The following is a 20,987-nucleotide window of genomic DNA, read 5'->3' on the forward strand; positions in this document are numbered from 1 at the left end:
CAGGTTTATTTAAACATGATTTTACTTGAATCATTTAGCTTAAATGTTACCACACAAAGCACATTTTTAATTAACTTTTCTTTTCAGTGTATAATTATAATAATAATAAGTTTATTTTATATAGCACCATTCTGCCAACTCAAGGTCACTTTAAATTTCAAACAATTCAACACATAAGAGAGAAAACATACACTGCAGAGTGAAAGACTAGTAGTACACAATACAGAAATAACAAAATTCTGTCTGATGTCAGCAATTAACCAATAAAAGTTCAAAGAAGTTATAGATCATGGAAACAATGAAAAGGTAGGTTTTCAGTCGGTCTTGAAATCAGAAATGTTGGAGATATCACAGAGAGTTTTTGGTAGCGATTTTCATCATTTGCCCTTCCGCCAAATGATGACAGCTTAAAGCGAGTAGCAAGAGAACCAGAGCCAGATGACCTGAGTGCACAAACCAGAGAATAAGGGTGAAGGTGGTCATTGATGTATTGTGGAGCAAGTCCGTTTAGGGCTTTAAAAATGATGAGGAGGATTTTATTTTGGATCCGAAAGGAAACAGGTAGCTAGTGAAGTTTATGGAAAATAGGAGTTATGTGAGAGAACTTTTTGGAATAGGTGAGAACGCTGGCAGCTGAGTTTTGAATATATGAAAGTTTGTTGAGTAATTTATTGGTGAGAATTTTTCTTAATCACAATTAATATACAATTAACAAACAAGATTTACAGGAGTTACAGGTTCATGAACGCATTCTATCTGTTCCATCAAAGAGAACTACACTCTTGAGTTTTATTCCTGTGAATATTTTCCGTTATTGACACCAATGCTTTTGGCGGTTCAAACAGTGTTAATAGTCATAAGCACCTGTACAGAAAAAACTCAAAACATTATATATTTTGTTCAATACAGTAGTGTATCAGCACCATTTCCCAACCTTTTAACACCTCTTTCCAATTCCTGTTTTACTTTTTTCACTTTAGGCTGCAGCATATTTGAGAACTGCAAGCGCTGTAATAATGGCACATGGGGCCCAAGGGACAATTTCTTTGTAAAAGGGCAGTACTGTGCAGAGTGTCGCCCTGGATGGTCCGGTGGGGATTGTTTAAGTAAGTTCCTAACAATTTCTCTGCAGTCTCCATTCATGATTTCAGACTAATAAAAATGTTTAAAATACTACTGCGAAGTTCCTGCTTTTGAACATGCCTGAGAAGCATTTGGGGTTCAGTCTTTGCTTACTTCTGTAAAGATGACTTAATACATGTGTTATGATGCCATTTTTCTGCATCAGTGATCAGCCAACTTTTCCTGATAAGCATCATCAACACAGCCACCGGCAGAGATTTAATCAGCTACAGCTTGATAATACAAAGGATAATAGTAGTATAACAGCAGGAACATATGATAAAGCAGGGCAAGAACTTATTAGAAATGTTTCCAGCTTCTTGTTTATGCTTACTAGGGAATTAATCTACTCACAGATATGTGGCAGCCCAGATCATTTACTATTCGACCAGTGCAACCCTCATTATTTTCAGAAAAATGTAATCATGTGGAACATGCAATCCTGCTTTATGAATTATGCTTTATAAATATGCTTTACTTTTAATGTTCCCTTTGATAAAGGATTATCAAGGAGTTCAATAATGACCAATAAGTCATTTACAAATGCTTTATACATCACTGATATGCAGTTATAACAACATGAATAAAGGGTGACTTTCACACAATACATGCCAAATAGTGAGCATTTTAACTTGCATGTTATAAATGCTTAATAAATATACTTATTTATACTTATTAATATAATAAAACATTTAAATGCCCTAATTTCATGATTAATCTCACAATGCAAAAATGGTAAATGGACTGAACTTATATAGCACCTTTTTAACCTTAACGGTATTCAAAGCGCTTTACACTGTGACACATTCACCCATTCACACATGCATTCATACACCAATGGTGGCAGAGCTGCCATACAAGGCACTAGCCTGCCATTGGGGGCAATTTGGGGTTCAGTGTCTTGCCCAAGGACACTTAGGCATGTGGAGTCATGTGTGCCGGGATTCAAACCACCAATCCTGTGATTAATGGCCAACCCGCTCTACCACAGCCGCCCCAAAAAATAGAATATTATAGTGAAATGAAAAGGAAGGATTATGTAATTTTGCAACAGTGTGCTATTTGTTTACTGTATATTCATTCCTGTAATGTCTTGACTCAATTGTTTTGTCACTTTCCTTGTCACGTTTGTGTCAAAAATCCTCACCAAAAACACTTTTTTTTGTGACAGGGTTAGTAAGAGACAGACACAGTAAATGTCAGACCTCGGAGAGGTGTTTATTTTAAATAATAATAGCACATCAACAATTGTAAAGCTGGGACCATGAGATAGAATAACTAGTGCAGGAGAAAATATTCTCTGTGTGTCTCTCTCACGTGAAGAGAGTTGTGGGCCTCTTATACTCTCCATACCTGGGCTGAGCCAATCATGGGTGATGAGCAACAGGTGGGTCTCATTATCCTGGTTAATGGAGAGCGAAAGTGACAAGGAAAACACAGGGAGATACAACACACAATAAACCACATTTAAATATCACTATCACAATGATATAATATATGTCCTTCGGGACGTAACAGTTCCCTGTTAGGTGTCTGCCAGTCGGTTCCTGCACTATCCTGTTTTTCTGTTCCAGCCCTGCTCCAGCCCAGCCCCAGCCCAGCCCATCATCTTGTTTGTCACCCTGGGCATCCGGAAAGTATTTACAGCGCTTCACTTTTTCCACATTTTGTTATGTTACAGCCTTATTCCAAAATGGATTCAATTAATTGTTTTCCTCAAAATTCTACAAACGATACCCCATAATGACAACTTGAAAGAAGTTTATTTGAAATCTTTGCTAATTTATTAAAAATAAAAAAACGGTTGGCGTTCCTTCGGTACTCTAACCGCCCCCGTCGCTCTAGAGCTCGAGGTGGATGAGCTCGGCGCTGCATCGGAGAGCGGCAAGCTGAGGCTTACGCTCAGATGTCCGACATGCTTTCCGCCGCCAGTGTGGGCTTGGACTCTAACCCCCCGTCCTCCCCACAGCCATTGCGGCTGGATGACTGGTTCCTGGGGTTCATTTCATTGAATTAATTTCATTTGTCGCATCCCCGGTGGGCAGCGGTACCCAAATTCTCAATAAAAGAGCTATTTCCTTTGTCTCTGGGTCATCTTGCCCGCAAATGCCGTTCTCACGGCACTCTGCCACCAGATCTCAACAGTCCCGGCATGCTGGACATGGTCCCAGATCCGCCTTCAGCCCCACGACTGTCCCCCGGCCGGCCGGTTCTGATGAGTCCAGAGGACACCATTACAAGACCTCCTCCTCAGTCACTAAGGGCCTTCTTTCTCAGGGGCAGCGCACACTCTGGCATCTGCATCCAGACCTCTGGAAACTTCACGTCTGGTCCCTGGACGGGACGCGGAAGATCTAGCTGGTCTACCACCTACTGTTGTAGACACGATCAACCAAGCCAGAGCCCCTTCTACCAGGCAGCTTTGCGCCCTGAAGTGGCGCTTGTTCGCAGATTGGTGTTCTTCCCGGGCTGAAGACCCACAGAGGTGTGCAGTTAGGTCAGTGCTCTTATTCCTGCAAGAGAGGCTGGAGGGGAGGCTGTCCCCTTCCACCCTAAAGTTGTATGCCGCTGCTATCGCGGCTCACCACAACGCAGTAAGCACGACTTAATCATCAGGTTCCTAAGAGGCATCCGGAGGTTAAATCCCTCCCGGCCAAGCCTGTTCCCCTCCTGGGATCTCTCGGTAGTCCTCGCGGGCCTCCAGAGACCTCCCTTCGAGCCGCTAGAATCAGTTGGACTCAGGGCCCTCTCTCTTAAGACTGCCCTGCTGATCGCGCTCGCTTCCATCAAGAGGGTCGGGGACCTGCAAGCGTTCTCTGTCAGCGACACTTGCCTGGAGTTCGGTCCGGCAGACACTCATGTGATCCTAAGACCGCGACCGGGCTATGTGTCCAAGGTTCCTACCACGCCCTTCAGAGACCAGGTAGTGAACCTGCAAGCGCTGCCTCGGGAGGAGGCAGACCCAGCCCCTTCATTGCTGTGTCCGGTACGTGCTTTGCGTACCTATCTGGACCACACGCAGAGCTTTAGACGTTCTGAGCAGCTCTTTGTATGCTTTGGGGGACAGCGGAAAGGGAACGCTGTCTCCAAACAGAGGCTTTCTCACTGGGTAGTAGACGCCATTTCATTGGCCTATCACACCCAGGCCGTGCCCCCCCCTTGCGGGTCAGTGCTCACTCAACAAGGAGTGTTGCATCCTCATGGGCACTGGCCAGGGGTACTTCCCTAGCAGACATTTGTAGAGCAGCAGTTGGGCAACACCCAACACCTTTACGAGATATTACAGTCTCAGGGTTGAGTCAGTTTCATCCCGTGTTTTCTCAGGTCCGAGCCAGTAGAACTTGGTAACATGCTGATGCGCTTGCATATAGCGCCCTTTCCCTCGGTTGAGGTAAAATTGTGCGTCTTTTTTTCCAGGAGATTCCACTTCTCGAATCACTTGTCGATTCCTCCCTAGCCCTCATGGGTCCACAGTTCAGCGGAGGAACTTGCCGACCCAATCCACTTTGAAGTGATTTATATTGGACCTCTAGTGTCGCTTCACCGACACAACGTTGAAGAGAGCGACAGACGGGGAACGTTTAGGTTACACATGTAACCTCTGTTCCCTGATGGATGGAACGAGATGCTGTAGTGGCCGGAAGCATTTCCGGCTCCTCAGAAAAATCCTGAATGAACTCTTGTATTTCCTTGCCTTTATACCCGTATGTCCGGGGGCGGGGTATGCAAATACTGGCTGCCAACTTCTCATTGGCCTTTTTTCATAGATCAACACAAAGAATGCAAGGAAACACCACAAAGACACGCAAGTTCATCTCCAATATTGTGCTCAAAGTACCGGTGTATTAATTAAATAATTTGGGTAATCCGATAGCAAATTGATGTAGACTCAAAGAAGGATAAATTGTTCTTAATGTATTGTCAACAGACTCCATAAAGTTCATTTTCACTGTACTAATAATTTATTTCACATTCTGTCACTCTTTTCACCAACCTGTCATATGTATATATATATATATATATATATATATATATATATATATATATATATATATATATATATATATGTGTTAGATTAGATTTATGTTTAGAATAGTAATAAAGTTTGTCTATGTTCAAAGACGATGTGACTGTGGTATATTTTGAAAAATAATCTCATCTCTGTTTCTAAAATAATGTATAATTCTCAAAGTTGTACCTAAATATGTTATATTATTTTCAATAACCCATGAGAATAATATCACTCCAATAAGTGAATTAATCATAACTCACTTATTAAAGCTAATTCCTTATTGTAGAAATTGTGAGCGGGTACAATGAAATGTGTATTACAATTTTAATGGTGGAGAATCTAGTAAGACAAATAATCTAGTTATTTGTCATTTATCTCATTTATAATGGTTGTCGAACGCGACTAATTCCATTATACATTTCATTACCTAATAATGTACAATAAGGACAGTTTAATTTAGTTCATAGCTCACATATTTCGAGACCCTAAATTCCCTAAATTTAGCATACCAAATATCTTACATATAATGGTGTGTGAATGAGGGCAATTTAACAATTCCCTCCCAAATGTCGCATACCAAATATCTTACATTTTTTATATGTATGTGTCTATTTTACATTATGGTACATTTTCATTTAGATTACTTATGTTGAATAAGTGTTATTAAGCATTTATAACGTGTGAGGTCAAATGGCTCACTATTTGGTAGCTACTGTATGAAAGGCAACCATTTTTTGCATGTTCAATAATTGCATATCAATAATGTATAATGCATTTGGATGAATAATGCAATATAATGCATTATAAATTAATTTCTAGTCATTAACAAACCCCATTTATGCTTTTGTCACTGGTTTTGCTTAAGGACACAGATTTTACATTGGACATCAAGTGGCGACCCGACACAAAAATGCCGTTGAAATCAAATATAATGTAGCCAAGTGGAGAAATATCATGTAATTTAACTCGTAAATTGGAAATGGCCCTTTTGCAAACTTGTCAGTTTTGCGACATCAGCTTTCCGTCAATCTCTCATGTTAGAAATGTGAGAACTTGTATTGCGCAAGAGAGCTCCCAGTTTTGTTCATCGGTTAAGAATTCTTTTTGATACTTATGGATGGCACACATGCAAGATCTGGCCTCTACTGTATACTGTTGAACCATATTGCATTTTAATATTTTGTGTTTTGTCTTTCAGTTTTCTTATTTGTTTGTTTTTTTATGCAATACGGCCTCATCAGCCGCTGTTTTTATTCTCTTGTTTCAAACAGCCATCAGAATAAAACCCAAAAAATATATATGATTGTGTCCTATGGTGATTATTTTCAACCCCCTAGCTACAATTAATAGGTATTTTAGCATATTTTGTTTCTGCAACCTATTTCTGGTTTTCTCACCACATTTTGTTAATTTTCACCTCTGACTGTTTATATGTCATTTGATGATGGTTTCATCTGTTTTGTATGTTGTTATGATGTTGAACAAATATAATGTTGCCCCAGTTGGACAGTGTTCATTGTTAGAGATAGTTGAATAATTCTTTTTTTTAACATATCTATGCATGTTTAAAAACAAATCTGGAACTTTGCTTTGAATGTTCACATTTGACACAAAATAATTTTACTGACTCCTTTTTTAGCATGTGGAGGGGTGATTTATAAGAGACAGGGTCACCTGGTACTGGAGAGTTACCCGACAAATTCCCGCTGTGAGTGGACGCTGAGGGTGGACCGGCCTTTCGCCATTGATCTGAGGTGAGAACTAATTTCATACAAACAGAAAAAACCTGAAGAACTAATTAAATTCATGTTAATCAGAAATACATTCCTAGAGAGTTAATTTTGGAGAAACCCTCATTAACACACAGAAGTAATATGACCAGAAAGCAGCACACAAGAGTAAACTTCACTAACAGCTTGTTTTGATAACATAAACAAACTCTAGGAAGGAAGCACTGATGTACCATGCCACATTCAAGTGTAAATCCCTATTTTCCACAAGTTACAATGTACCCATTTAGTTGCTGTTTGTCAAGCAGCAATTTATGTTTTTTACAAAACAAACCTAAACATTTCTAACAATGACAAGATTGTTTTGCACTAATTATTTACGTTGCTTTTATTCACTAGATTAATTATGCTGACTAAAGATGTTAGTATTGTAATATATGTGCATTCTCATTTATTTTTTTTATGATATCTCATGCTGCCAAACCATTTCTTTTAGTTTGAAGTTCATAAGTCATTAATTAATTCACATTGACAGCCTGATGGAAAGTTACAGCTGCCAGCATGTTCATACAATGGCCAAATGCCAGGAAGCGTCATGTTTTTAATATTTAAAATCGTAATGATTCTCAAGTCATGGATTGTGCCTGTATGGTGTGTCCTCATGCATTGGCATAAGCCCAAAATATCTTTCTGCAATAAATGGGCATGTGTGTATAGGGAAAATGAACAAAGAATCTGGCAGCATGTCAACAAACAAGTAGAGAGACTGCATATTTGTGTCAGTGTCTCAGTTAATTCTGGATTCAAATGAAAAAAATCCAGCACTGTATTATTGTAACACATCTGAATAAACAGTTAGTGATTTATTGATTTTAAATGAAAAATAACAGGGTTTGAAAGGGTTATAATAGGTCACAGGTCTTTTCTGATAGGGTCTCAAACAGCAGGGAAAAATCAACCATATAAATGCAATTATATATGTGTGCATAGTTAGAAATAATTCTTTCCATATGTATATTGCCACAAATTCATCTGTCCTTTGGTAGAAGCTTGCCAAATGAGGAAGACATGGCAAGTGTCTTGTGAATGTGAATTGCCCTCATCCTTGAAAATAAAAAACAAAACTATGCAAGGCAATAGATAAAACACCAATTGAATTCGGGCTCACTTGCAAAAAGATAATTCAAATTACAGCTGAATGTGACTGTGGCAAGGAACACAAAACTCCATAAAATGTTGATTAATGGAGAAAAATAACCTTGGGAGAGACCAGATTCACTGTGGGGGTCAGTTCCCCTCTGGCTAAGCAACTCCTGGATTACCTGCAGAAATTCCATAGATGTATTTGGCTGATGAAGATATGTTATGGTATGTTAGTTGGCTGATGAAGGGTTTTGTTGGCAAATGTATTCTATTATAAGAGTTTAGTCCATCATTAGACTGAGGTGATGCAGGCAGAGATTAGTGCAGGTAATTTCGGTGAGGTCTATCCTAAATCCAAGTTTCAGGCAATGGCATATGATGTATCCCATGTCTTATGTTTGGAGTTGGCATCAGTTCATCCTCTGAAGTCCATTGTAATAGACTGATGTGATGTTTAGCTGGCACTGGCTGCATTTAATCATCATGACTCAGAGACACAAAGCAGTGGAGACCAACATGAATCAGGTATGAAGCTGGATTCAACCACTTCTGGTGACCTCAGGATAGGAGTCCCGAGGTTGAGACAGGGATACAAATATTTCAGTGTTTCTGGATTCTGGTTCTGGCAGACTTAACTAAAACAGCCTCATTGTGAGTTGAAGGATAAATTCTGGCCTGTTAATAGATCCTAGAAAATCTAAATCCACAAAAGGGTGTAGATCCTTTTCATATTTGGCTACTAAACTATGTTCTAACACTGTTCAAGATGCAGACTCACTCACTCAGCTTTAAGTCTAGACTAAAAACTTATCTATTTATTTATGCCTGGCTAAATAGATGAGTCTTTAGTCTAGACTTAATCTCGTAATACAGCGATCATAATAAATGTGATGGAATATAAAGTGGCAAAATGTCACTTAATTACTGCGGAGCTAAAACATTCAAAGCTTTATATGTAGTTAATAGAATTTTAAAATTAATATGAAATTGAACACGTAGCCAATATAACAACGATAAAATGGGGATAATATAATAATGTTTCTTGGCTCTAGTCAGCACTCTGGCTGCTACATTTTGAACCAATTGAAGTTTATTTATTGATCTTGCTGGACATCCTCCCAGTAATGCATTACAATAATCTAGTATTGAGGTCATGAACGCATGAATTCGTTTTTTCGGCATCAGCAACAGAGAGCATATCTGCAATATTTCTTAGGTGGAAGAATGCTGCTTACAAACATTGGTAAGAACATATTGGCATCAAATACAACACTTCAAGTACTTTGCTGTTGAAGATGAGTTATAAATAATTTGCTTGTTTTTAGAGGTTTTTGGTCCAATAACTAGTACCTTTGTTTTGTCGAAATTGAGTAGAAGGACATTTCTGGCCATCATATCTTTGATTTCATTGATACACTGCTAAAATGGAGAGTTGTGAAATTTCTTCAAGTTTTGAAGAAACAGTGGAAACTTATTCCACGATTCTAAATTATATCTCCCACGGGAAGCATATACAAGGAGAAAAGCAGAGGTCCTTAATCTAATCCCTGTGGCACTCCATACTTAACTTTTATTTGGTTTGACAATTCCTCATTTACACAGACAATGTGGTAGCAGTCTGGTAAAGAGGACATAAACCATGCTAATGCAAGTCCACAAATTCTAACATAATTCTCTATTCTATTCAAGAAAATGTCATGATCTATCGAGTTGAAGGCAACACTAAGGCCCTAAGAACATCGAGGGCCGAACTGTCCTGGGCCATCAGCGAGGCAAAGCGTGCACAAGCACAGAGAATCCACAGTCACTTCCAGGACAGCGGTGACATGTGGCAGGGCATCCAGGCCATCACCAACTACAGGACAACATCAGTTGCCTGTGACAAAGATGCCTCCCTTTCATCTGCGCTGAACGTCTTCTACTTCCTCGGAGGAAGACCACCCCTCCTCCCAACGACCAGGTGCTCTGTCTTACCACGGCCGATGTGAGGAAAACTCTACATTGAGTCAACCCACGGAAGGCTGCTGGACCAGACAACATTCCTGGCAGAGTGCTCAGAGGATGTGCAGACCAGCTGGCAGATGTTCAGACCGACATCTTCAACATCTCTCTGAGCAGCGTCATCGTTCCAACGTGCTTCAAGGCCACCACCATCGTCCCCATGCCAAAGAATTCTTCAGTGTCCTGCCTCAATGACTACAATCCCGTCGCACTCACACCCATCATCATGAAGTGCTTGGAGAGGCTCGTCATGAGGCACATTAAGACCCAGCTGCCCCCCTCACTAGATCCACTGTTGCAGTTCACGTATTGTACCAACTGGCCCTCACCCACCTAGATAAAAAGTAGACTATGTTCATAGACTTCAGCTCAGCATTCAACACAATCATTCCTCAGCACCTGATTGGAAAGATGAACCTGCTGAGCCTGGACACCTCCCTCTGCAACTGGATCCTGGACTTCCTGACTGGGAGACCTCAGTCAGTCCGGATCGGGAACAGCATCTCCACCACCACCATCTGAGCACTGGGGCCCCCAGGGCTGTGGGCTCAGTCCACTGCTGTTCACTCTGCTGACTCACGACTGTGCAGAAATGCACAGCTCGAACCACATCATCAAGTTCACTGATGACACAACAGTGTTGGGTCTCATCAGCTGTTGAGTCAGCATACAGAGAGGAGGTGCAGTGGCTAACGGACTGGTGTAGAGCCAACAACCTGTCTCTGAATGTGGACAAAACATAAGAGATGGCTGTTGACTTTAGGAGAGCACAGAGAGACCACTCTCCGCTGAACATCGACGGCTCCTCTGTGGAGATCATCAAGAGCACCAAATTCCTTGGTATTCACCTGGCGGAGAACCTCACCTGGTCCCTCAACACCACCTCTATATAGGTATGTTATTTAGTCTGTGTAGTCTCATGTGGTTCTGTGTTTGTCCTATGTTGTTTTATGAAGCATCATGGTCCTGGAGGAATGTTGTCTCTTTTCACTGTGTACTGTACTAACTGTACATGGTTGAATGACAATAAAAACCACTTGACTTGAATTGACTTGACAATTCAAGTCAAGAAAGCTTGAATTGGACAGCGATTCCTATTACCAAGAAAGCCCAGCAGCATCTCTACTTTCTTCGAAGTCTGAGAAAAGCACATCTCCCACCCCCCCATCCTCACTACATTCTATAGAGGGACTGTTGAGAGCATCCTGAGCAGCTGCATCACTGCCTGGTTTGGGACTTGCACCGTTTCGGACCGCAAAGCCCTGCAGAGGATAGTGAGGACAGCTGAGAAAATAATCGGGGTCTCTCTTCCCTCCATCAAAGACATTTACACAAACGCTGCATCCGCAAAGCAACCAGCATTGTGGATGACCCCACACACCCCTCACACAAACTCTTCACCCGCCTGCCGTCTGGCAAGAGGTACCGAAGCATTCGGTCCCTCACGGCCAGACTGTATAACAGCTTCTTCCCCCAAGCCATCAGACTCCTCAATACTCAGACTGGACTGACACACATACACACCTGTACACCATCCAACTTTTGCATATGTCCAGAGTTGCACTTTAATTCACTGTCAATTTATACCTGGCTGCTACCTCAATAACTGCTATGTCCATAGAACGTCTAGGTTACGTATGTAACCTCAGTTCCCCGATGGAGGGAACGAGACGTTGTGTCAGAGAACGACACTAGGGGTCTCTCTTGAGCGCCGATATTCACCTCTGTACTATGAAAAAAGGCCAATGAGAGTTGGCAGCCAGTATTTGCATGTCCCGCCCCCGGACATACGGGTATTTAAGCGGCGCAAATACGGGAGTTCATTCAGGATTTTTCTGAGGAGCCGGAAATGGTCCGGCCACAACAGGGGCTCGGCTCAGCGACGTGGCAAGGGGGACACAACGTCTCGTTCCTCCATCGGGGAACTGAGGTTACATACGTAACCTAGACGTTCCCCTTCTGTCGCTCTCTTACGTTGTGTCAGAGAACGACACTAGGGGTCCACTTAAAAGCACCATGCGCTGAGCCGTGATGCGTGATCCGCTGATACAGGAGCGAGCAGGTATTCCTACGTGCAGAACGACCAACTGTATCAGCCGCACGTACCCTTCCCCAATGCCCCATTTAAGCCATCAGGACTCCTTATCTTTACCCCGGAGGGGGAACAAGGTGACGGCCGCCAACATGGGAACGGGCCAGCCTGGCTGGGCCTCTTTTCTCTCTATGTTTCTCGCATAGAGCAACTACGGCCGGGCCCTTACACGCATTGAGGGAAGGGGGTCTTAGCCCTTGGTAGGGCGGGGAAGACCCTGCGGAGGCCACACCTACCCAGAGGGAGGCAAATTTGAGTGGCACATACATCGCATGGCCTATACCTAGGCCTTATGCGGAACAGTAGTGCGGTGGTAGCACCAGCCTCAAAGAGGGGGAGCATACAGCACGGCACCTGGGGCAGCTGTGACTGCCTAAGGGAAACACGGCGTCAACTCACGTGAGGGGACAGAACCGTGGTTTTACACACAGGGGAGTCCGAGCAGGAGGCCTTACCTGTGGGGCCCCTATACCAGTACAGGGTAGCTAGCGGTACCCGCAGTGGTTTGGGTCGGCGAGTCCCTCCAAGAGAACTGCGACCCGCAAGGGCTAGGGGAGGAGCCAACCAGTGTCCCAAGCCTGGGATCTCCTGGGAAGAAGGCGACTGTTTCCCCTGGTTAGGGGAAGGGCGCTGGGTGCAAGCGATCCACCCGGTCAGATCGTCGGCGTGTCACCGAGTTCTCACGGGCTCGGTACCTGAGAGAACACGGGACGAAACTGACTCAACTCGGAGATTGTAGAATCTCACAAAAGTGTTAGGTGTTGCCCAGCCCGCAGCTCTACAAATGTCTGCTAGGGCAGTGCCCCTAGCCAGTGCCCATGAGGACGCCACACTCCTGGTGGAGTGGGCTCGGACCCGCAAAGGGGGGGGCACAGCCTGGGTGTGATAAGCCAGGGAAATGGCATCGACAACCCAGTGGGCGAGTCTCTGCTTGGAGACAGCGTTCCCTTTCTGCTGTCCCCCAAAGCAGACGAAGAGCTGCTCAGAGCGTCTGGTGCTCTGTGTGCGGTCCAGGTAAATACGTAAGGCACGTACCGGACACAGCAGTGAGAGAGCTGGGTCTGCCTCCTCCCGGGGCAGTGCTTGCAGGTTCACCACTTGATCCCTGAAGGGTGTGGCAGGAACCTTGGGCACGTAGCCCGGTCGCGGTCTTAGGATCACGAAAGTGTCTGCCGGACCGAACTCCAGGCAGGCGTCGCTAACAGAGAACGCATGCAGGTCCCCGACCCTCTTGATGGAGGCGAGCGCGATCAGCAGGGCCGTCTTGAGAGAGAGGGCCCTGAGTCCAACTGAGTCAAGTGGCTCGAAGGGGGGTCTCCGGAGTCCCATCAGGACGACCGAGAGATCCCAGGAGGGAAATAGGTTAGGCCAGGAGGGAATCATCCTCCGGGCACCTTTTAGGAACCTGACGATTAAGTCGTGCTTGCCAAGAGACTTGCCGTCTACCGTGTCATGGTGGGCCGCGATAGCAGCAACATACACCTTGAGGGTGGAGGGGACAGCCTCCTCTCCAGCCTCTCCTGAAGAAACACGAGCACTGACCTAACTGCGCACTTCTGCGGGTCTTCGGCTCGGGAAGAACACCAGTTCACGAACAGACGCCACTTCAGGGCGTAAAGATGCCTGGTCGAAGGGGCTCTGGCTTGGTTAATAGTGTCTATGACGGCTAAAGGTAGGCCGGCTAGACCCTCCGCGATCCCGTCCAGGGACCAGACGTGGAGTTTCCAGAGGTCTGGGCGCGGGTGCCAGAGCGTGCCCCGTCCCTGAGAAAGAAGGTCCTTCCTCAGGGAATTCGCAAGGGAGGGGCTGTCATAAGGAGCGTGAGATCCGAAAACCACGTCCGGTTGGGCCAGTAGGGGGCCACCAGAGTGACTTGCTCCTTGTCCTCCCTGACCTTGCATAGCACCTGTGCAAGAAGGCTCACTGGGGAAAAGCGTACTTGCGCAGCCCCACGGGCCAGCTGTGTGCCAGAGCATCTGTCCCCAGGGGAGCCTCTGTGAGGGCATACCAGAGCGGACAGTGGGAGGTTTCCTGGGAGGCAAACAGGTCTACCTGGGCCTTGCCGAACCTGTCCCAAATCAGCTGGACCGATTGGGGGTGGAGCCGCCACTCTCCGCCAGGCAAGGTTTGTCTTGACAGCGCGTCCGCTATCACATTGAGTTTGCCGGGGATGTGAGTGGCGCGCAGAGACTCCAGTCGCTGCTGACTCCAAAGGAGGAGACGACGGGCGAGCTGTGACATGTGGGGAGCGTACTCGCCTTGGCGGTTTATGTAAGCCACCACCGTGGTGCTGTCTGTCCTGACCAGGACATGTTTGCCACGAATCATCGGAAGAAATTTCTTCAGGGCAAGACGAACGGCCAGCAGCTCTAGGCAGTTGATGTGCCAGCGCAGCGGCCTTGGTTCCACCGGCCTGCGGCTCGCGCCCGTTGCACACGGCGCCCAACCCAATTTGGAGGCGTCGGTTGTAACCAGAACGCGACGGGACACCTGCTGCAAGGGTACCCCTGCCCGAAGAAAGCAGAGGTCTATCCAGTGTTTGAAGGTTTGGAGGCAGGCAGTGGTAATTTCCACGCCGTGCGTGCCGTGGCGCCATGCTCGTCTCGGGACTCGAGTCTGGAGCCAATGCTGAAGTGGTCTCATATGCATCAACCCTAGTGGCGCGACCGCGCGGAGGATGCCATATGCCCCAGGAGCTGTTGGAAACGCTTCAACGGGACCACGGTGCCTGGCTTGAAGGAAGCGAGGCATTCCAGCACTGACTGAGCACGTTCGTTGGAGAGACGTGCTGTCATTGAGACTGAGTCTAACTCCAAACCGAGAAAAGAGATGCTCTGGACTGGGGTGAGCTTGCTCTTCTCCCAGTTGACCTGAAGCCCCAAGCGCGGAGGTGCTCGAGCACCTGGTCTCTGTGTACGCATAGTAATTCCTGCGAGGGGGCCAGAATAAGCCAATCGTCGAGGTAATTGAGTATGCGTATGCCCGCTCCTCGTAGCGGGGCAAGAGCCGCCTCTGCGACCTTCGTGAAGACGCGAGGGGACAGAGACAGGCCGAAGGGGAGGACCTTGTACTGATACGCCTGGCCGTCGAATGCGAACCGTAGAAAGGGTCGGTGTCGAGGGCTGAATTGAGACGTGAAAGTACGCGTCCTTCAGGTCTACCGCTGAACCAATCTAGATGCCGAACGCCAGATAGAATTTGTTTCTGGGTGAGCATTTTGAACGGGAGTTTGGACAGGGTCCGATTGAAAACTTCGCAGGTCCAAGATCGGTCGTATGCCACCGCCTTTCTTGGGTACAACGAGTAAGGGCTGTAGAAACCCTTCTTCGTTTCGGTTGGAGGGACAGGCTCTATCGCGTCCTTGATTAGAAGGGAGGCGATTTCCTCAGCGCAGGGAGAGGGCATGTTCGCCGTGCACTGCGGAGGAACGAACGCCCAGGAAGGGGGCGGAGACCTGGCAAACTGAATTGCGTAACCGAGTCGAATGGTCCGGTGCAGCCAGCGTGACGAGCTGGGCAGAGAAAGCCATGCCTCTGCGCTCTGTGCTAGGGGCACCAAGGGGACAAGTATTTTGGACGTACCCGGCGGGGCTTCGCAGCGGTGCGGAACAGGTAACGCAGCGTCGGGAGGCTCTGTGGCGTCCCGAGGCTCTGGTGCTGAGAATAAGCTCAAAGCACTTACCTTGTTCCGCGCCCGGCAGGGGCGGGTTCGTGACAGAGGAGGAGGTCTGATGTCGGCGTCCTCTGGGCTCGTCTGAACCGGCCGGCCGGGGAACAGTCGTGGAGCTGAGGGCGGAGCACCGCATCCTGGGCGCCGGGACTGTTGAGGCCTGAAACAAAAGTGCCGTGAGAACGGCATTTGCGGGCCATGTGACCCAGAGGTAAAGGAAATAGCTCTTTTATTGAGAATTTGGGTACCGCAGCCCCCGTCAGGGGTGCGGCAAATGAAAAACACAGGATTCTCCTCCCGGCCCTCCACCGGGGACGGAGCGGTCTCACCATCTCCGGAGCTAACTTCTCGTCCTCTGGGTCCGCTGTCTCAGGGACGTTTGGGAGCCTTCCGGGTCCTCGACGGGGTCCGTGAGGCAGGGGGCGTACGTTTCCTGCGGTTTGCTCGACGCTGGGGCTGAGAGCTGGGCCCAGGTTGGGGCGGAGCAGAAGATCTTCTGGCCGCAGGAGGACGCCCTCGGCGAGCAGATGGGGCCTGGGCCGTGGCGGCAGGCTTGCGGCGCGGCATGATGTGAGAAATGGCCTCCGTCTGCTTCTTCACCAGGGAGAACTGCTGGGCAAAGTCCTCCACGGTGTCGCCGAAGAGGCCGAACTGGGAGACAGGGGCGTTGAGGAAGCGAGTCTTGTCAGCTTCACGCATCTCGACCAAGTCCAGCCACTGCTGACGTTCCTGGACCACCAGAGTGGCCATCGCCTGCCCGAGTGCCCGCGCTGTGACCTTCATCGCTCTCAGGGCGAGGTCGGTCGCTGAGCGCAGTTCCTGCAGCGTGTCGGGATCAGGGCCACCCCCGTGCATGTTGCGGAGTGCGGACCACCCGCGGGGCGCGGGTGGTCCGAGGGGGCGTACCCGGCGGAGCTGCACCCGCTGCCATCCCCAAATCGCCTCCATCGCCAGCCGCATCGTCCTCAATCCCGTGGGAAGAAGGAGCGACACGGGGGGCGGCTGGAGTGGCTTGCTTACGATTGTAAGCAAGCCGCGACCGCAACGTTGTCATGGTCATGTTCTCGCAGTGAGAGCATGAACCATCCACAAACGCAGCCTCGGTGTGATCACTGCCCAGACACACGAGACAACGCCTGTGGCCGCCGGAAGCGGAGAGTACTCTACCAAGCATCCAGGAACAACACAGGGGCGGAAGGGCATCTTTAAAAGACGCGTCCTTAAAAGGACGTTCACGCCGCTGTGTTTTGCTCTTTTAGAGGAAATTACTCTTTTAAATAAAATCACTCTTTTATGAATGAAAGACTCATGAGAGATCTTTCTATCTGCAACTGTCGATGCGCTCAGGGGCAGGAAGTGCACAGCCGTGCAACCAGGAGAAAGCCGCTGTTGTGCGCCGTAGAATCCAACAGCATGCAGCAGAGGATAGCAGGAACTCGGTGTGTAGTCACGCAGCAAACTGCAAACACGACCATCGGCTCGAAGAAATTTTCTGAATGAACTCCGTATTTGCGCCACTTAAATACCCGTATGTCCGGGGGGGACATGCAAATACTGGCTGCCAACTCTCATTGGCCTTTTTTCATAGTACAGAGGTGAATATCGGCGCTCAAGAGAGACCCCTAGTGTCGTTCTCTGACACAACGTAAGAGAGCGACAGAAGGGGAACACTATTTCATAGTATGTTAGCATTTTAGAAAGTGTCATATTTTTGCACTACTCTGATTTTCAAATGTGTACTGGTTGGCGCTGCACTGTCTCTTACTGTGCCTGTTGTCCTGTTACTTTTAGTAATTTATTGTACTGTCCTGTACTTTTTGCACAGGTTTGCTTTAGGTCTACTTTATGTAGAAATTGTATTTAGTCTGTGTAGTCTCATGTGGTTCTTTGTTTGTCCTATGTTGATTTATGTAGCACTATGGTCCTGGAGGAATGTTGTCTCATTTCGCAGTGTTCTGTACTAACTGTATATTGTTGAATATCAATAAAAAACACTTGACTTGACTTGACACTAAGATCTAAAAGCACTGGAAGTGAAATGTAGCCGTGATCAGATGTTAAGAGCAAGTCATTTGTAACTCTGATAAGTACAGTTTCTGTACTGTGATGGGGCCTAAATCCTGACTGAAATTGTTCATATATACTATTTCTCTGTAGAAATGAACATAGTTGGGAAGACACTATCTTTACTAGCCAGTTCTCCAGGATCAAGTTGTGGCTTCTTAATAAGTGGTTTGATAACTGCCATTTTAAAGTTTCTTGGGACATGTCCTAAGGATAGCGAGGAGTTAATAATATTAAGAAGAGGTTCTGAGATTACAGGGAAGGCCTCTTTTAAGAGCTTAGTTGGTATTGGATCTAACAAACATGTTGTGGCTTTTGATGTTTAGATAAGTTTTGTTAGCTCTTCAGACTTGTATGTGGAGCTAATCCCGCAAGGATTGAAGTTGCACGTGAGGAAAATTATGAGACACTATTTTCTGAGGTACTGTGACAGACTACATAATTCCAATTTTATTTCTGATTATTTCAATTTTACCAGTAAAGAAATTCATGAAGTCATCACTATTGCGCTGCGACAATTTAGCCACAGTACTGAATAAACACCTAGGATTGTTTGGTTATTTTGGTTTGCTAGTGCCTCTCTGTAGCTACAGACACTATCCTGCCACACACCGCGAAATACCTCTAATTTTGTATTCTTCCACTTGAGCTCCATTTTCCTAACTGCTCTTTTGAGAGCCTGAGTATGATCATTGTTCCATGATGTGGGGCTTTTTTTCTTTCATTTTCTTTAATTGAAAGGGGGTGACAGCACTCTTGATAGTAAGACTGTATTTATATTTTTTTTATTTCATCAAATTATTCTAGACTTTGGGGCTTATTGATATATGAGATATATCTGGAAGATTAATGGTGAAGCTATCTTTAGTAGTCGAATGACTAGTTCTACCTGAACAATAGCGTGGTGTAGGTTGAGTAACATTAGCTGATCGTAGCATACAAGAGATGAGATAGTGATCCGAGATGTCATCACTCTACGCTAGAATTTCTGGGCACTTCCAGGATTGATACCCCACCATGGAGGTGGAGAAGTTGATCCGGATCCCTGACGCACCACAGGCTGCCCTTGATCGAACAGGAACATACCGGATACCTGTGAGTTTTAAGTGAGGTACAACCGAGCCTTGGTGGATTCAGGTTGTAACCAAACCACCATTCACCAAGACTTGGCTCAATCCGAGGCTTTGGGTACAAGCCGGCGGGTGAATGTAAGGTGTGTGCACTAGGATATTCAAAGTTACCCTTTAGTGAAAGTAATCATTCAATTTTGGGGACAAAAGCATAGTGCCAAGGCTGTGGTTAATCCCCACCTCTCCCATCCACTAATTTTGGGTATGAATTGGCCAACATTTACAACTTTATTGAGGGGAATATGTGTGGATTTAAACACTTTGTTTAAACACTGTCCCTTAACACTTATTTAGTTTAATCATTTTAAACCATGACTGCACTAGACCATGTGAAATTGACTGATGGTCAACGCCTCTAGCCGGACATTGCACTCTTATATCCATATTTTTCAATTATTATTCATCGGTTTTATCGAGTGATGCAGGACACTCAGACAAAGGAAGATACAACCCAATTGTTCTATTCCAGATGATTTATCATAATCTGATTGTGCATCACTAAGGACAGGAAAAAACACTGCACCATCTGATGGCCCATTTCTATTGGCCGGGCATTCGCTGGGATGTTTGCAGGTGGTGTGCGTTGTGCCGTGAATGTCAGTTGGTGAATCCAGCGGCCACCCCAAAAGCACCATTGTCAAGTCAATTCAAGTCAAGTGGTTTTTATTGTCATTCAACCATGTACAGTTAGTACAGTACACAGTGAAATGAGACAACGTTCCTCCAGGACCATGGTGCTTCATAAAACAACATAGGACAAACACAGAACCACATGAGACTACACAGACTAAATAACATACCTATATAAAGTGCACGTGCAAACGTGTGCAAAAAAGTATGGGACAGTACAATAAATTACAAAAAATTAACAGGACAATAGGCACAGTGAGAGACAGTGCAGCGTCAACCAGTACACAGTAGTGCAAAAAGATGACAGTTTCTAAAAATGCCAAATGTAAACATAACATACTATGAGATAGTGTTCTATGCACATAGCAGTTATTGAGGTAGTAGCCAGGTATAAAGTGACAATAATTAAAGTGCAACTCAGGACACGTGTGTGTGTGTATGAATCCAGTCTCTGAGTATTGAGGAGTCTGATGGCTTGGGATTGCTCCCCCTTCCGTTGATTGAGGTCCCCTTCGAAAGAATTGGCATGGACCTCATCGGGCCATTGGAATTACCACCTCAGCCTCCTAAAACCATGGAGAGAGGTGGATCCCATGACTTTGGCGATGGTGGTTTTGGAGAGGGAGGAGCTCGGTATGGAGGTGAACTTACTTGTGGAGACCACCTCTCCACCGTAACAAGTCACGGAGGTTCCCAGGTTGCATAGAGAGTTCTCCAGTGTGTTCTCGCTTCTTCCTGGTCTCATGAATCTCATATAGCACCATATCAAAACGACACTAGGTGTAGTGGTACACAGTTTTCCCTACCGACTACCTGAACACAAAAAAGAGATACAGGAAGAATTGAAGGTCATGCTAGATATGGGGGTAATAGAAGAATCCCACAATGACTGGCCAGCCTGGGGGTTCTGGTTCCTAAGAGTGACGGCTTGATCGGTTCTGTTTGGATTATAGAAAAGTCAATGCAGTGTCTAAATTTGATGTGTACCCGATGCCTTGAATTGATAAACTGCTTGATCAGTTAAGCACGGCTCACTTTTATTCAACATTGGATTTGATAAAGGGATATTGGCAGATCAGCTTAACTCCCATGTCCTGTGAAAATCTATGCTTTTCACACCATTCGGATTACACCAATTCATGACCCCTCCAGTTGGTTTGTTCAGGGCCCCGACTATGTTTCAGCGGCTCATCAATCTGGATGACATCATTAATTAAAGTAATGACAGGCAACGGCACCTGCAGCATCTGTGGGCTGTCCTAAGGTCTTTGAGATGGAAAACTCACGGCAAACCCAAAGAAGTGTAAAATTGGGTAGGTTTAAGTATGGTATCTGGTCTTCTACTTGGGTCATGGGCTGGTGTGCCTGCAAATTGATAAGACCGCAGTGATTGC

The 20,987-nt window shown here is 45.9% G+C and overlaps 1 protein-coding gene across 3 annotated transcripts in view; it reads left to right on the forward strand.

Annotated features, from left to right (window-relative positions):
• pamr1b (peptidase domain containing associated with muscle regeneration 1b) overlaps nt 1-20,987 on the forward strand; it is a 98,312-nt gene that overhangs the window by 38,970 nt on the left and 38,355 nt on the right. For all 3 annotated transcript variants that reach the window (XM_052122762.1, XM_052122763.1, XM_052122761.1), the window contains exons 3-4: nt 981-1,106; nt 6,774-6,888. In XM_052122762.1, the coding sequence (XP_051978722.1) occupies nt 981-1,106; nt 6,774-6,888 (241 nt within the window). The remainder of the gene's footprint in view (nt 1-980; nt 1,107-6,773; nt 6,889-20,987) is intronic.

This window comes from Xyrauchen texanus, chromosome 49, assembly GCF_025860055.1.
Source record: "Xyrauchen texanus isolate HMW12.3.18 chromosome 49, RBS_HiC_50CHRs, whole genome shotgun sequence".
NCBI lineage: Eukaryota > Metazoa > Chordata > Actinopteri > Cypriniformes > Catostomidae > Xyrauchen > Xyrauchen texanus.